This window comes from Athene cunicularia (assembly GCF_003259725.1).
Source record: "Athene cunicularia isolate RWA chromosome 2 unlocalized genomic scaffold, athCun1 chr2_part1, whole genome shotgun sequence".
NCBI classification, from domain to species: domain Eukaryota; kingdom Metazoa; phylum Chordata; class Aves; order Strigiformes; family Strigidae; genus Athene; species Athene cunicularia.
Window position 1 is genome coordinate 111,948,010 of NW_020799095.1, and position 18,600 is coordinate 111,966,609.

At 35.0% G+C, this 18,600-nt stretch overlaps 1 protein-coding gene across 1 annotated transcript in view; it reads left to right on the plus strand.

Moving 5' to 3' along the window:
* Positions 1 to 18,600, plus strand: part of LOC113477320 (lipoxygenase homology domain-containing protein 1-like) — a 159,821-nt gene that overhangs the window by 116,535 nt on the left and 24,686 nt on the right. Inside the window, exons 42-45 of the mRNA XM_026843568.1 lie at positions 3,449 to 3,701; positions 8,538 to 8,779; positions 11,245 to 11,371; positions 13,022 to 13,170. Of these exons, the coding sequence (XP_026699369.1) occupies positions 3,449 to 3,701; positions 8,538 to 8,779; positions 11,245 to 11,371; positions 13,022 to 13,170 (771 nt within the window). The remainder of the gene's footprint in view (positions 1 to 3,448; positions 3,702 to 8,537; positions 8,780 to 11,244; positions 11,372 to 13,021; positions 13,171 to 18,600) is intronic.

The window sequence follows — 18,600 nt, forward strand, 5'->3', positions numbered from 1 at the left end:
CCCCTTTTTTTTTTTTTTTTTTTTTTTTAAAGATGTCATTGTTTGGAAAATATTACTACCTTAGCTCAAACTGTGTTATAAAAATACAGGAAGGGCTCTGTGATGTTGATTGCTTGGGTGATATTATTAAAAATACAGGTTAATTCTTGACATTTTTGAGAGCTAATGTTTATAGGCAATTAGAAGAGTTAATAAAACACATAAAGGTACATAGTCTGTGACATAACCTGGAAAAGAGGTCTAAAAATAAAAATAATTTACATGACACTTTCAAGCTAGATGTTAATACAGAGTCAGTGACAGAGCTGCTAGTGTTAAAGAAATCAGAACCACTATGTTGAGCAGTAAAGAAGAGTTCTGAACATCTTCCCAAGCAGATCCTTTGTTTTAGGTGAGCTACTTTTGTACTGTGGACAATGAAAGTTTTCTTCAGCTTAGATATTTTGTGTATTCATGTTCTTCATTGTGCAATAGGTTCTTGGGAAAGGGTTGAGCACAGAGATGGCAAAATGTTTCAATCATACTAAGTTATTTAAGGTAATGAATATTAAAGTTGGTGACAGAGACTGCAGAAGGACCACATGCAGAGTGGCTGGGTAATAAAATGACAAATGAAATTCATTGTAACTAAATGAAAAGCAGTGGCTGTGAGGGGAAAACCCCTTAAATTTGCATGCAAAATTATGGGCTCTGAAATAGGAAAGTGACCTTAGCATTAGGATAGTTCTGTAATGATGTCAGCCCAGTGCTCAGTAGAGGCAAAACAAAAGGAAAAAAAAAGAACAGATCAAATGTTTATGAATTATTAGAAAAAAGGAAAAAAATCAGTCACCCCTACCTAGAAAATACAGTCATGCCTCCAGATAAGTTCTCTGGTGTGGATGCATAACAGATGCCTTGTTTTGTTCTGTTAAAAGTGCAAGAAGAATGTCAAACGATATGAAAAATCGTCCATACACAACTAAGAAAACAAGTACTGTTTGGCCTGGAAATGGAATGATGAGAGTAAGGGAGAAGGAGATAAGAATTATAAAATGGCATAGAGAAAATGAGTAATTGTATTTTCTCATTAAATACAAAGGCTCAAGAGCATTAAATGAAACTTGCAGGTGGCAGATTCAAAACAATGGAGGTGGCTTTTTACACAGTGCATAGTTAATACATTTTACTTTCTGGCACAAGATGTTGCAGATGGTAAAATGCATGTTGGTGCAAAAAGCCATTGCACATTGTCATGGAACACAACTTTCACTGAGTGCTGTTAAGTGGAAAGACACAATCTCTGGCTTGGGAAATTCTGAACCACAAATTGCTAAAGCCTGAGAGACTTTATATTCAAGAAGCATCTCTATATTTGCCCTGTTTTTCAACTCTTCCCTAGAAATCTGTTATTTGTGGTTGTTGACAACAGCGTACTGGACTAGATGGATCTACAGTCTGACATACTATTACCAATCTTACATTCTTTTTACATAGAAGTAGATTAATAAAAATGTTGGATTGAGGTTTTAGTGAGAGTATCTAAAAATAGAAGGTAAAAGGAAAGGATGAAAAGGGCAAGCTGTCTTGAGAGACAAGATTATGTCAGAAATATCCCTGGAAAATACGTAATGGATAGGCAAAGAAAACAAAAGTAAGGATATGAAAAAAAAGGATATCTCTTGACTGATAAAGGACTGCAATATAAGGAAAACCTAGGAAGACAGAAAATTACAACAAAATCCAAGAGAAGAGAGTAAAGTTGATTTAATTACTGCAGAAATTAAGGCTGGTTTATATTTACTTAAGTAACTGTATGCTTAACTTTTTCACCAGTTTAATAGGTTAAGTAAATGGGGATTGTAATTTTGCCTAGCTAACACTTTATCTAAAGCAAGACAATTTAAATAAAATCCTTTTGGCTTTCATTAATTACATTCCAGTAGTGTGTTTAATACAGTTCCGAATGTCTTTATACTGAGGGGGGGAAAAAAAAGAAATGTAATGACATCAATCAAAAGTACACTCTTGCTAATGCTGAGGGAGTAGGCAATTTAATGTATTATTATGAGAATTCATTGATAACAATGGGTGATTATGACCACTGTTGTCTAATGACTGTTAATTATTATCACAAAGAATGAGACTAATGATAGGTCCCTTTTTCAGATAGAGTTAGTTGTGAAGGAACACGAATATTAGCAATACAGGCTATTTCCTCTAAGTCAAGGGTCATGTAGACTGTAGAGAAAATGAAACATGTAGAGAAAATTATATTTGGCTCAGAACTACAAAGAATAAAATTAAAAAGCAATGAGTGCTCCCAAAAAGTTATTTACAAGATGTTCCTCACAGCTAGATCTTATTTTGGGCTACATATGCATTACATGAAGGGGTATAACTTGCCATGGTAACTGTTTGGGGATATCGTAGATATAACAAGGTAAGAATGCTGGAAGTCCTAAGGCTGTGATAGGAATAATAACTCTGATGTTTTCTTTTTCTGAGCACATTGTAGAGAATAGTCCAACACAGACAGGAGAATGGACCAGATGACATAATTCTTTCTAAAAATCATCTCTTTCTTTGTTACTTTCTGGTCCTCATGCTTTTCCCTGCCTGGTGGCAAATTGGTTGGCAACAAATAAAAATTATAGCGTCTGTTTCTACTATCCATCTGGGGTTTTTTTAATGTCACCCACACACATGCCCATGTATCTACCCACCCACTCATATTATCTTTTGCATGGAACACATTCATTCTCTCACTCACATAATTTATTCATCCCAACATGCACTAGTGCAGTTGCCATTTAGCTTTTGTTTACTGGTAGCCGTAGCAATATTTAAACAGATGTCTATTTACATCCGAAGAGCACATCAATTCTTGCCTGTATGCGTGCACAGCCTTAGTTATAGTTTCTAATGTCAGTATCTTCCTTTGTTTACATAGTCATCAACAGAGTCAGTATTTCTGTTCAGAGATGAATAATACAATATTTCCCATTTGAAAAATAGGATGTCTTAGAATTTAAAAGACTTTAAAATGTTTAAAAATAAAATGCCTTATCTAAACCAAAGTTTAGATGAGACCTATCCTGATATTTGAAGCACTCCTTTTGCTTCAGTTATGAGGAATTGATCAAAGTTCAGTTTTCATGTTACCGGTAAGTAAATTAATCATCAGAGGTTTCTTTCTATCTAAAATAGTGGGATATTTTTCATAATAAAGCCTGGGATGCAGTGATCATGTACAAGGAAAAATGTACATATTCAAGGATCCACATATTTTCTGAACTGAATCTCTAAATATGAATGTCTGCCTATAATATCTTTCTTTAGTCTCAGTAAGGAAAAGTTACTTCAGCACTGAAAGCAATCTGTCTTTCTAAACACAATCTTCTTAAAGGTGGACAGTAAAATACATGGTTTGATCAGTTTGCTATTCATTTTGCTTTTATGTTCTCAGGTTTGTACCTTTGAAATGAGAGCAGTAGACCTTGGACAGTTAAGCAAAGTGCTTGTTGAGCACCATAATGTGGGTTATGGAGCTGGATGGTACCTGGACCAAATTGTCATCCATGAATCAGGCAAGCCTGATGGCCAGTATGCATTTCTTTGCCAGCAATGGTTAGACAGTGGAGTTGGTGATGCACAGACGGAACGAATGTTGAAACTTCTCGGAAAAGTCAGGAATGGGATGCTGCCAGGAAAGATTTATGGTAAGGTCCAAAATAATCAAAACTTCCAGTTTTTGTTTTAATTGTAATTCATGTTATTTTGGGGTTTATTTTTAAGATTAAAACCAAAATACAGAAGTAATATAGCTTAAATGTGAGTTTCATGTCACACAAATTGTCTCTCCAGACACTCTCCAGAGCTGGTAAATAGAATTATAATGTTTAAGAAAGACAGACTAGAGCAGGAGAGAGAAATTAAGTGATGGAAGCAATGAAGGAACTATGTTTTTAGTTGAGGATAGAAAAAAATCTGAAGCAAAAAGAGGTAGGTTGTTCCATATGGCAGTCAATGCAGAGCAGAAGGCTTCTGAAACAGTGATGAAATCACAAGAAGAGATACAAAAACTCTTTTAGCAGAATGAGATTTTCCCTTATGTTCATATATTTGCAGAAAGCATTTGCTTTTATTTGCAGTTTTCTTTTTTACTTACATCAATGGCACAAGTTCTCGCAAACAGCTAGTTGACCTGAACCCAATATCCTATTCAAACTGTTTAGTGAAAAAAAAGACCAAAATTCAAAAACTACTTAGACACTGGAAACAGGATAAGTCTTTTATGCTTTACCAGGACACTGGATTTCTTAGCGCTCTCACATGTCTTTTTTGAAGAGGTGTAAAATGTTGGTTGGGGTCCATTTATGAAATCTGAATCAGAACTGGTAGACCAAACTATGTAAAGTTTAACTAATCTGAAGGTGTGATTTTGTGTTCTGTATCAGCAGTTGTGTAAACGGATCTTTATTAATTTCTATGCTCTTGGATATTTAATTTTATGCTCAGAGAGTTTTTTATTATACATAGTTGCAGACCCTATTAGTAGCGTGTATCTTCATATTTAGCTAACTGTACTTAGTCCACTAGCAAATATATCATATAAGGAAAAAGAAATATAATGTCACTGAGACAACAGAAGGACAGAATACCATGTAAATATAAGCATAGGATGAGCAGCTAGAGCAGTGTCAATTTCAGAATAAGAAACAGCTGTATTGCACCACTGCAGGTATTCCATGTCTCTAAAAAAGTAAATTCCATAGGTGCCCTACATAATCCACAGAGCGAGGCAGGCATCTCCTGAGGGTAATTCAGAGCAGAAGCCCAAGGTTGGTCAGAGTCTGTTGCATCTTTCTTCACTGATAGTATGAAAAATGAGAGAAATATTGCATCGTTGTTTATGCACCTTAATTAGGGTCTGAATGTAGCTATATAAAAATATTTTCCTTCCTCTATTTCCCACAAACACACAGCCTTCAAATATCTGACTTGCTAATGTTTTCCAGTGTGTGATTATTAATACTCAGCTCTGTATCTATTGAAAATCAGTTCTGGTCTGGGTGTATAATAACTTCAGAAAGAATACGACAAATAAGCAGAGAGTCTATAAGGAATGGAAAAATAAAAGACTGATCAGCAAAGAGCACTATACCTTAGAGGTCAGAAAGTATATGGATACAACGGGACTTATGAAATGTCAAGCTGAGTCAGATTTTATAAAAGAATAAAAACAAATAGTAAAGGTTCTTCAACCATTTACTTATAAAAAGAACCTGGAAAGATGGATAACTATGCAGGAACAATAGAGTGCAGACTGAAGATGATGTAGGTAAAACCCTTAAACAAATAGAATACTTTATGTCTGTTTTCATTGAGGAACCATAATGTTGTCAGGGGAAGCAAAACCAAAATTACTAATGGAAATCACCAAATCTGAAATACAAATAAAACTCTGAGTTTCATGTAGTCACACAGTGACAACCAACTGAGTCGTTAGCCCAGAATATTGAAGGAATTGGGAAGTGAAATGACAGATCTTGTAGCAAGGGTTTCAAACGTTTTTATGAAGACAAAAGGTATGACTTGAAAACAAGCAAAGGTGATGCACCATCTAAAAAAATAGAAAGCATAATATAGGTGACTATAGACTTAATAATTGATCACATGCAAACATTTATAATGCACTTTAAAGAAAGGAATAGTTAAAATGAGAAATAGGAAATGAGAAAGAACACATCACGACTTTACTGAAGATAGATAGTAAAACAAAGATAGATTGTAAAACAAAGTTTTAGAAATATTTTCCTGTAGGAGAAATGTAGATATCTAACCAGCCTAAATTTCAGTACTGAAATTTATTTGCTTTATGGGAAATTATTAGGTAGCAATAAGAAAGTGGAAATTAGTAGTAAAAGGAAGAATTGTAAAGAGCTGGAGAAGAGTGAATGAAGACATTAATGAAATCTGTTGGTACTACAAAGCTGTGAGTACTATCTGGAGATGAAGAGGTTGTGTGACAAACTTTGAGAACTGGATGAAAGCAATGGGACTGAATTCTGTAACACAAAGCTTGAACACAATTAGGCGTAAACCCAACTAAATATTTGAACTCGTAACTCTGGTACAGGTTCCTAATTTCCACTGATTTGTTTGGGAAATTACTAACTAAGTAGTAGCTAAGAGCCTAAAAACTATGCTGGATCTGTATCTCCATGTCTTGCAAAGATTTCTGATATACGAGTTCATCAGCAGGATATGACTGGAGAAATACCTGGGTTTGTTATATGATTGCAGGATAATTTTTGAGACAATAATGTGATGTGGCTGTGAGTAAAGTAACTGTGACCCTGCAATGTATGTAGGCATTATCAGTGAAGACTGAAAAGAATTAATGCCTAAACCAGTAATATTTCACCAATAATGCTATATGCAGTTGTGGTCACCTCTGTCCAGAAGCACTGGTTCAAGCTGGAAGAGCTGTAAAGAAGACATGATGACTGGGAATATGTCAAGTCTTTGTTGTGAAAGGGTATTGAAAAAAATTGACATATTCAGACTAGCAGATTAAATGCTCAAAATAGACATAGTTGTGTCTATCAAATTTACGGTGGCTTGCACATCAAGGAAGGAAAAGAGTTATTTAAACTAATGGACAAAGTTGTCTGAAAGACAAATGGGTTTCAGCAGTCTGTTAATACCATTCTGAAAAAATTAAAAGGTTCCTGAGAAAGAAAGAATAAATTTTTAACATAGATCTCTTTTAGATTTAACTAAAGAGAAGGAAAGAAGCTTAATGTAGCTGCTTTTAAATTGGATCTTGACAAATTTATCAGAGATTATACAATATAGTTAACATCTAATAGCAGCACATGGTACTGTATGATCCAACAGTAGTCCTTCCATTCAGTCTTCCTAGGCAGCTATACATTGCTAGTTTAAAGGCTTAATATTTCAGTACTAAAAGGCTAAAAAATCTTGGATTATATCACAGGGGATATACTAAATTTAAATTTGACTTCCATTTTTTCATGGGTATCATTTATTTCATTTATATTTAATGTTCACAGACCTGAAAATGGTAGCTCTTTATGATTATCCATAAAGTCATAACATCTGAAGTTATTTTAGATTATTTTAAAGGTGGTGAGTACTAACTTTTTACCTTCACCAAATCCTGAATTTATGGCACAGATCTTCACCTGATTTAAAGTAATAAAACTTTAATTGCATTAGTTTGTAGTAGGAGATAAAGGTTTGCCTGATGTGGTTAGGAAGCTGGACTTTCCAGGACTATGGACATAAACTCAGAAAGACACTGTTTCCATTACTCCTAGTAAAATACCTTGGTATACAAAATAGCTATTTGAAATTATTAAATCCATACTTTACCTCACTTTGCATAAACAGAGCTAAATTATCTTAATAAAAAAAAAAAAAATTGTGCTCAATTCTGTACCAGGCCAGGTGGCAAAAGCCTGTCTGTAGGAGTAATGATTTTTTAAATTGGAAAACCTGGTTTTGATAGACCTGAATTTTCCATATATTCTATTAATACGAAATAAAACATTAAAGCTAGCTAAATCAGTGGGATTTTTTTGATGAGTACAAGTTTCTGATCCTGAAAACTGTCTTGTTGATTGGACATTTAACTAAATATCTGTTCAGTATAGAGTTACAAAACTCACTCAGGAGCCTACCTGGTATCAGTCTGCAGTCCTAATGACCCTTCAGGTGACTGTCATTTAATCTAGAATGTTTAAGAGACTAGTGCTTCAAACCAGACCTTTAGTTTGAACATGTGTTACTGTTCCTTTTCAATATAATTTGGGAATTTTTTTTAAAGTAAAACTGCTGGTTTTGAGTGTTTTCTGTGTTCCTAAAGTAGTCAAATCTATGTTCTTTTATACAGGACTATTTTTAATCTCTCAGCAAACATCACTTCTTCACAGAAGAAAGATAAAGTTTTGTACTTTGCTGGCATGATAATTGTGGTGATCTGTGATAAAAATATCACATTTCAAGCTCTGAACCAGTTTATTGCATCAGCATCTTGTTATAGAATACATCTAGCAAAGTTTAACATTCTAGTTTAAGTAGCTCCTCAAAAAGTTAAAATGAAAAAAATACTCTCCCCTGACCAAAGGCAAACCTGATAACCAGTGCTATCTAGTAGAAAATATGCTGCTTTTGAGTGGTGATTATTAAGAAAAAAATTTTTAAATCATCAGAGGAAACATTTACAAGGGGACAGATTGGCATGGCTCTTCATAAGTCCCTAACATGGAACTGGCAGTCTTATCTGCACAGTGCTATTGGGCTCGCCCATCTCTGAAGGGTCAGCTATCACCGCGGAAGGGCTGGTGTCCAACTCTGCTTCTCACTAAATCAGTCATATTGAGTGAAACTGTTATGTGCCAATATTTTAGCTTAGTGCAAAGGTGGGAATGGGTTGCTAGTCACTAACTCAGCCTGTTACAAATTGCTGGATTATTTTGTATATTCAGCAAACCCATTAATCCTTTTCTACTGTTTTGTTTCGACAGGGATTTGGGATGTTTTTGTCACAACTAGTGATATTTCTTCTAGTTCCATGAATCCTAAAATGTCTCTAACTGTATGTGGTGAAAAAGGTATCTGTACTTCAGTCATATTCCCCAAAGGATCCCTTAAAAAGAAGCAGATTTATGAGACTTCAATTGAACTCAATAAGAAATTCCATACTATATTCAAAGTTCGCCTAGAAATTGAAGAATCTAGAGAAGGAGAGACTTGGAATTGCCGTGAGGTAAAAAATTAGAACTAAAGTAATTACTTATTGTGTCTTGTAAAATTCTCTCTTTTTTTTTTTTTTTTTTTTTTTTTTTTTTTTTTTTTTTTTTTTTTTTTTTTTTTTCTGGTGACAACACTTTAGAGTGGTAGCTTCAGAGACTACTCTAAACACTTACTAGGACAGCTATGGATAACACAAATCTTGTAAACAGAAGTGGATTTCTGGAGGGCATATATACAGATGTGCCCTCATCTATAGCATATCCAGTGGTTTTTCAGAACTGTACCCACTTTCGTACACTGCAGTATTTACATAACTCCAAATTGGCTGTTACATATTGTAGACCCAGTGATCCAAGGCAAATAATTAAGCCAGACACTAGCAATGCCTTTTGATGAAAATATCTGCCTTTTAAGTTGGCATGTGAAAAAAAGAAGTGAATAGCAAAAGTGACAGTCTTTCTTCTGATGTCCAAGATGCTGAAAGCTAAAATCTGACATAGCACTGAAATTGCTGTGGCAATTCACTATACAATCCTCTTATGTTGGCAAAATAAAAAGAAGTCTAAGTGAAAGAGTCATCTTTCAAATTGAGGACACACTTTTGTACATTAATGTTTTTATTTTGTTCTCATTAAAAATCAGAGAAAAAAAAATAATTTTCCTGTCCAATAGATGATGTCAGTGAGCTGAACCCCCTGACATTTAAATGGTAGGCAGGTTGTTAATTTCATCTTTGTAGCCAGATGAAATACTCATCTAACAAATCTATTGATAGAATTGACAGCTTTTTGGATATTGTAGGAGACAGTGGATCACAGTAAAAATTTCAAAATGGAAACTTGGCTCTTTAAAACAGTGACATCCATTAGCCTGGTTTACTTAATTAGCTCAGCACGATGGCTCAAAGCTGAGTTAGAAAAAATATCATTTATATAAGTAGGGAAAAGATGCACATTTACATTAGGTAGTATTAGAGAAAGAAAATACAAATTTCCCTGCTTTGCAATATATGTAAATTATTGGGCTTTTAGAAAGACATTTCCTCTGTTATTCCATGGATTCCATAGCAGGATCGACTGAATCTTTGTATGAAATAACTAGGTTGGTATAAGAGTTTGTGGATAATATCTGTTATTAAAGACAGGTTTGCAGTCTACTTATACTGCTGGTTAGAACCAGGATGGTCATTTCTGTAATATTTTATTTTGATTTTACAAGGTTGCACCTCACAGAGACTCTGAGATTTCCCCCCTTCTGTCACAAGTAAATGCAGGTGCAGTTGGTTGAATTCCACATTTAGATTCAGAATTCACTTTTAGAATCATAACTGCAAAATAATTCTCTTGACATTTTTGAGGAAAATGAAATCATTGAAATATTGTCCAGAACAAAATTAAGTAAGATATGCTTTATTTCTGAAGCATGTAATAGCTAACATCTTTATTGTTGCTTCTTTTACCTCTTGGAGAAATAAAGCACAGTAAATGAAATTTGGTTTTCAGGAAGCTGTTCAGAAATATAGATGTTAGTATGAGAGAGATACTATATTAACATTATACTTCACACTGCATTTTTTAAAAAAAATCTTTTCAATGTGTGTGTCATAATGATTAATAATAGGAGTCTTTTAAAGACAAAATAATGCTACCACCTCCCAGTGACAACTGCTAAACAAAGATGGTTGAGCTTACTAGGTTAAGGGTTTGGTCATTTTAGTGAGTTAGGTCATGAAGAAATGTATGAGTGAATTCTCTGTTCCATTTTCAAAGCAGGGCTACTTCCTACAATGTATTTTCAAATATGATGCCTGGTCTAGCTTTAACTTTATCTCTTGGTGTAGCTGGTAGTAACATAGTGTATGACACCTCATTATTAAAATATGTTTTCTTATAGTAAGACTAAACTACTTAGCTCAGGATCACCCCTTTATTACTTTATATATAGAATTCATAGAGATTAAAAATATTTAGTAACATACTCCATAAATTCATGTGATACATATGTACAGATATATATACATGCCATAAAACATTCTTAATTTCTTGTTTTCAGTTTTTCCCAGAAGCACTTCATTTTCCTTCTCCTGTTACTTAGAATGAGAAAACAGTCTGCACTGAAAAATGTTGTGGCATATTGGTATTTCTCACAAGCTGAAATGGGCATATCAACACTTCTTTTTCTTCCATATGCTGGATGAATAGGTTACATAAAGGAACCTTTTTGAACCAAATAATTTTTTCCCTTACTGCAGTCTTTACAGCAGTAATGTTGACAAAATTTTAATTATTTTAATTGGGAAATATATTTATTCCTTCTCTTTTAAAAGGTTGCTTTAAAAAAAAAATTAGAAAAATTGATTTCCTATTCTTTTTTAATATTGAGATGATGTGTCATAGCTGTTTAATAGTATGTCTTTTGAGAGAGTTTCCATTAGAGCACAACAGATGCTGAAGCTATTTCTTTTTACTCTTTGCTAAGGTAAAGCTTCAACACAGAGAAAATAAAAATGTTCTAGAATTCCCATTTTGTCGCAACTTTGCAGATGAAGAAGGAGGAAGAGTGGCTGAGCTTCCAGTTCTCACAGCTGGCTCTCCTTTTCCAGCAGGTTTGTCACAAATAAGAAACACTGGAAAACATGTGGTCAGTGATGATGGCTGATTTTCAGAGCAGCCCAAAGGATTTAGCAGATGCTTTCTATTCATTTTAGCTAGTCATGCATGGCTAGGTCCAATCCACACCAGTGTTTAAAAAAAAATAAATCTCAGACCCTGTAACTGAGCATGGTGCATTCAAGTCTGATTGGTATCAGTTTGTGACACATAAAAGAGCAAGCATACAGCACTGAAAATATTTAAAGAGTTTTGAACAGTAATCAGAGTTCAGCTTTTTCTCAATAATATGATTTGATTCTCTCCCAGAGAAAACAAAGGAAATCCAGAGGAAATAACTCTCATACTGTAATTTCAGATAAGAAGGAGATCTATGGCCTCTCACAACAGAAGCTCACATATCTGTGTTAGAATTTCAGGCGTTTTTCTTCTGTGACCTAGCAGTTACATGTCGTCAAACCTCTTCATGCGCGTTGTTCCTTGATCACCTCAAGACTGGATTTTATTAGTTTGCTCTGTGTTTCTTAGGAGGTTTTATAACCAAAGCTAGTGAAGAATGGAAGAACTGTTGTCCTAAATGGATATTCTACCATGGGAATATCTCAGTATCCTCCAAGTGTTTCTCAGGAGTTAAGGACTTACTTCAATATCCCAAGTAATCCGTCTATTCCTTGCCTTTTCTGCTGTGCTTTCAAAGCTAGTCTCAAAAAAAAAGCACTTGGGCAGAAGCTCCTTGAATATGAATTTGAGAAATTTGAGAAGACTACTGCTGGGGTATTCCCTGGGAAGGATCTTTGTGTTTTAAATACTTTTTTTTTTTTTTTTTTTCCTGGAAGACCACGGTTATTTAAATCTTTACAAATGCTGCTCCTCTTTCCAAGGAGCGTTTAACATGAAAACAGATATTGTTTTCTTTGCTTTCTCCCTATATTTTTTTTCTCTTTTTCAACTGAATGCTTTGGGGATGTGGCTTCTTTCTTATTTTGGGGTCCAGATCACCAGTGTATTATGCATTTCTCTGGGAGTACAAATAGGTACTTAACAGTCATCCAAGAAATGCTCAGCTCAAGAGTTGTAAGTAAGATGCCATGTCAGAGAACACAGTTCTTCTGGAAACCCTCTGCTGAGGCCAATAACTGCATCTAGTACTGTGCAGAGCAGGCAGCCACTGACTGGACCATAATCCAGAGGAAATACAAAAGTTGCCATCTTTCTGACAGAGTTCAGCTTCACTTGAACTCCCTGAGGCTCACAGAGGAGATGTGCTTTTTGAGTAATTTAGTATCATCCATAGCCTGGGAACTGTTTCATAGGAGTGTTACATGTTTAAAAGCATGGAAGTGTGTGGTAGAGTATTATTTTCATGTTTTCGTAACAATCTGTGATGTGTTTATTTTTCTTTCATTTTCTCTTCTGCCTGTGTTTCAGGCCCATGCACAAACTATTTAGCTTACTACTCCTTATAATAGCGGTTCTTAAATTTTAATTACAAAGGTTCTGTGCTTTTCTAAGCATTATAATATAGTTTGGCGATTTGATCATTCTGTGAAGGACCAAAAATTAAAATATAGCAGTAGTAATTTATTAGATAACATACTTTTAAACTAATTAAGCTATGGTAAACTTTTGATCTATTTTCCCTACAGTCAAAAGTTATGTTCTCTGTATCACTACGGGAGCATCACCTGGGTCAGGAACAGACGCAGATGTGTATGTCATGCTCCAAGGCCTTTTGGGAGATACTGGCAGAAGAAAGTTAATCAGAAAAAGACATGATAATTTCACTAAAGGAAAGGTATAATTTCTGAATGGTATTTTGCACTTTTAGAACCCAGTCCAATTCACATGGACTTAATGGGAGTCGGATAGAGTCTATGAAGTCCCGTTTGCAATGATCTATGATTTTAAGTGCATGTGTATATCAATACCTACCTCTATCTTATGTGAGAAATACTGATGCTTATATAGCTGATGCTAACAATACTAACAAATAATAAAGTGACTATATAGAGTGTTTTTAGGTTCAATTTTACAAACATTGAAAGTCTTCAGTGACATGTCAGTGATTTTCCTGCATGTTTGCTTCACAATAGAGCTACAAAGAGACACAATTTCCTTTAATACATGTTTTATTCCCCCATGCCATTCTTGAGGGTAAGGCTTCTTTTCCTGGCTTTTGCCTTTCCACTGCCAGTCTGGCTCTTGGTCTCTCTCCAGACAGTGAGCCACTACCCTCCATAGTTAAGTCTTAGGTCTACCAAGAGAATCATTCACTCACTGTGCCGGAGTGAGTCGCACAGCTCATAGACATAAACCAGTCAAAGACCAGCCTAGCTGCCAGAGATGTATTTGCCTGTAGCATTGTCAGTATAAACAGAAATTAGAGGGAATTTAGTTACTGAAAGTGCTACAGAAACGTGGGCAGATTTACAGCAAAATACATCTTTGACATAAAACGTAGTCCCTGTTGGAAGCTCTGGATAGAGGAAGTGAAATTTTCAGCTAAAAAAGTTCACTAAGAATTTTAAGCATGGAATAAACAAAGGGTTTTTATTTTCTGTTGATCTGTATTTGAAAACAAATTTCAGGATTAAAACAATTTAATGAAGATCTGAAACAAACATCTGTTACAGAAAATTTAGAATAGTTAAAGTTTAGGAAATAAACACCTGTGTCTCACAACCAGAAATGCTGAGCATATCTTACATTTGACAGTGTTACCTGTCTTTCTTGTAGTGTGTGCACTCTTCTACTTTAATGAAATCTCAGTGAGAACTGTGATTATGGTATTCTAACCTGTGCCCCTTTTGGAAATACCATGCAGTAAACTATTCCTTCTGCTGGTGTTGGCTGCCAAACAAAAGAGAGTGTCTCTAAGGAAGCAAGCTTGCAAATCACATTAGATTGATAACCAAAACAGAGGCATGATATGTGAGACTAGGAGAAGCTCAGCTCCTAATTACCCCCAGCCTTATTAATTCAGTGGGTGTTGAAGGAGGTCATTATCTTACTGGATTTTACCTACCTAAAATGCTTATTCATAAGTAAGAGTGTTCAAATCTTTCTTTTTAAGGGACTAAATACTTGTGAATGAGGGCACTCGGTTTTGATGAAGGCACATTTGTCTTCCCTAATGTTGAAATTCAGATTATGATTTATTGATAAACTCATTTAATTGGGTTTTTAGATTTGCAGTCATTTTGTCCTCATGGAGTAAAGTTAGTTTACTGTAAATTTTACTGGGTTTCTCCTTAGATCATAATTCTACAAGTGAGCAATCTTATTTCTAGGCTAATAGTATCTAATGAAGAGGGACCAGAGTTGCACATCCAGAAATGTTGCCTAAGAAAACAGAAATGAACTTCAAAGATTCATAACCTGAAGGGTGTTTTTATAGTATTTGCGTCTACTTTAGTGTGGCACAGAATTTTTCTGGTTTAGAGTAAGAAGAAGAGCTGGCATATACCCATCCCTTCATTACTTATTTGACATTTTATAGGAGCAGTGTGTGAATGTAACACAATATTCTTATATGGCTAAAAGTAGATATCAGCATAGGAATTTTTTAGGGCCCTAAAAAGAAATTACTTGTAGATGAGTAATAGAGAAACACAGAGAAGTCTTGATTTGCTCCTTGTTCAGTGAAAATAAAGGTATTTGGTTAATTGACAGAGTATATATTGATTTTGCAAGCAAGACTCCTGCCTTTGCAGCAACATTTTGTTCATGACATGTTTTGGAAATTTCCCAATGTTTTCTTCCCTTTATAAGTGATCTCCAAAAAGACTCTCAAGTGTAGAATGTCTCTTTCTATATCAGCCCAATCACATATTGTGCCGAGCACCCCTGCAGTCAGAGAGTCTGGACTTGGTGGTTGAGGGGATTTTGGAGTATAACAGACAGAATTTGCATTCTGAATCTTAACAGTTGTTCTGACATTTTAAAATGTGCTTTTCCTTGCAATAATTTTTCCCCTGACTATACAGTAACAGCTAGTGAACTGGAACAGTGTTTCTGTTAGAAATCACATCAAAATATGGTGTTAGTCCCAGAGAATGTCAGGGCTGATACAAACAACAGTTTAGCAATGCAGATATACATAGAAATGTTTAAATATTCAGGGGACTTTGCAGTGGATTGGAGATATGCTCTTCTCATTTAACTGGTCTTTTATTTATGTGAGCTGCATTACATGATAACAAAAGACTGAATTAACTTCTTATATCTGAAAAGTTGCTTTATGTCTTTCCAAAGTCCTTATACCTGTGAAACCATCAGAGAACTGGCAGATAAAGTAATGTGCATGATATTATTAGTTCACCAGTAACCCCCTGTAGCTCACCCCATGTCTGAGAGCAGCACTATCGCTGAGAGAGCTGAGCTTCTGGTGATCTACTCAGACAAATGAGTGTGAGGACTAGTGCTGCAAGAACCGTAGTCTTTCAAATTGCTATGACATTGATGTCTTGTTTGATATTCTCCTAAAAACTGTTAGGATAGACAAAGCAATCTCAAGTGCACTTCTTCATGCAGTTCAGCTTTCATGAAATCCTAATAATATTTATTTATACTTCATGAGTCGGTTTAAGTCTGATAAATGTTACCCACTACAAACACTTTCTTGAACGAAGTATACTCAGTGCAGACATTCTGTAGAAACCAGGGCCCAGCTTTGTGAAATTCTTACAGTATCTCCATATTGCTTCTGGCACCCAGCATTTTTCAGCAAATTAAATTCTTTGTGCTTCTTTATATGGTCTTTGATAGACTTGCTGTATGCTCTGTCATATGGCTGTGAGTTACTCTCTTTGAGAATGTGGCTTTTTTTCAGATCAGTTCCATGAAAGCTAGTAAACCACACTGAATATGTTATGACTGATTTTTAAGTATTTTAATCTTGGTATGATGAAAGTGGCCAGTATTTTAAATGCTCTAAGTTACTGAAGCAGTAAAATTTTTACTTCATTCTATTAGTTGTTGAAAAGATATATCCTTTATCCTGCCCTATATTTAGACATCAACTGCTCAGGTTGGTACCATGGTAACCGCAGCACATACAAAAATTTTCAGTGAGAGGTGACTGTTGGTGTTCAGTTTCAGTACTCACAGAATAAGCATTGGCAATTTTTAAAAAATTACTTCAGGAAAAAGTCCATGTGTGCCAGAAAACATGGAGAAGGGGCAGAATGTGGGACAGTTTACTGCGGCCACTAGTAGGAAGTCAATATTTGTCTGTAGCATCCACATCATTTTGTAACTGCAGATAAACCTTCTCTTATGGAAAGCATATCTGACATTATGATTAAATAATTGCAAAATGCCTTTGATCCAAAAGAATTAATTATAGTGGTAGGCTGTTGCCAAATTTATTGTAGCAAAGAAGTGAACAGTAAAATGGTCTGGTCATCAAGCAGAAGGATTAATGATATGGAAACTAGGAAAATATGGAATACCATTATAGTGAAGGAAAGACCGGTGGAGGTTGTCAGAAACCATGAGGAGAAACACAGAAAGAATGTAACTAAAACTTTATATAACCCTGGGAGACAGTGGCAAATATCTGAGCCATGTGCAGTTCTCAGTGATACCTCCAGAATGGTATTTTCCAATCAGTAGCTACAGTCATTTAGTAACAGATTTATAGGAGGCAGAGATAGAGCATACCATTGCAATCACCTAGCTTGCCTACATACCACTGGCCAATGGATTAAAGCTGTATAAATAGTTAATTTTGGTTTCCTGACATATTCTTGCAGGGCTAGAAAAAATATAAAACTTTGTTGTCAAAAATTAAAAATTGGACAAAATTATTTAACCTTATAATTAAGGGGGGTGGTGGTGGTGTAGCTTTCTGTCTGTATAGAGCTCAGAAATAAATTACCTACATTACATTTCTAAAGCTGCAATACATCTCACTTAGCTCTTGTTGCCTGTAATGTACACAATTTTTCTAGCATCATGGTCTGAGCTTCTTCTGCAGAAAGGGGGTGAACTAGATGCTTCCAGGAGGTGGTTACCTTCTCTCTTTATTTGGACATTTATCTTAAAATGAAATTAATTATGCTCAGAGAGTGTCTGCTTCTTTCTCAAGATTTTACATGGAAATTGACTATAGACTTATTTTAGATAGGCAAAGTTTGATCCGTGAATTCTGTGCCACATTTATTTCAGTCTTTTAATAAAGAAGATAATTTTAAAATAAAATGCAGCTATTAGTTTGATTTATCAAAAATCTTAAAATAGTTATGGATCAATCCAAGTCTGCATTTTTCAGCAAATAAAATATTCAACAATTTTCGTCAATGCAGCAAGAACTGAATTAAATTCAAGTTAAATAGTTTAGAAAATATATCTAACTCAGAATGAATGGCTTCCAGTGATGAAGTGCTCTTCTAGCTGGAAAGTGGTTTCAAAGCTTAAATACCTTTTTTTTTTTTTTATGTGTGTGTGTGTTTTTGGTTTGTTTTTTAAAAAAAAAAAAGATCCACACTATTTTCTGTCTAAATTTGTCAAGCTTTAACTTCTAGGAGCTGGATTTTGTCACACTTTTGACTGTTAGCCTGGATAGCACTCTCACACCAAATTTCTGCTGCCTTTGACAATATCTATGACAATAAGCAAATCAGTGTGCCTTTGACAAATTAAATAGATTAGGAGGCTTGACTCATGGGAAGGCAGGCTTTCCAGTGAGGTATTAACTCACAAATCTTTTCAGAGCACTCTTCAGTTTAGCACTCTACTGCTTCAAGTGTGATAACTAGCAATTGTTTTTACATCATCTCTAAAATATTGTTTTTTTCCAGTTAACTCATGAAAATATTAAAGAGCATCAGCTTGTTAACTGGCCTCACTACAGTGAAATGTGCTTGAAAATCTGTTTACAGCTGCACTTGGAGACTAAGCAGTTAAACATTTTATTGTCCCATTATCGGCCAGGTTGAGCCCACCTAAGATTCATTTAAATGTTGGATTATGGTGTCTTAATCAAAATATTATATAATCATATGCATTACTAAAATTGAAGGAAATTATATCCATCCTATTTAATTTGCCTGTTAAACCAGATCTCAGACTTGGAAGCTTATTCACAGAATCACAGAATCATCTAGGTTGGAAAAGACCCCAAAGATCATCCAGTCCAACCATTAATCTAACACTGACAGTTCCCAACTACACCAGATCCCTCAGCGCTATGTGAGCCCGACTCTTAAACACCTCCAGGGAT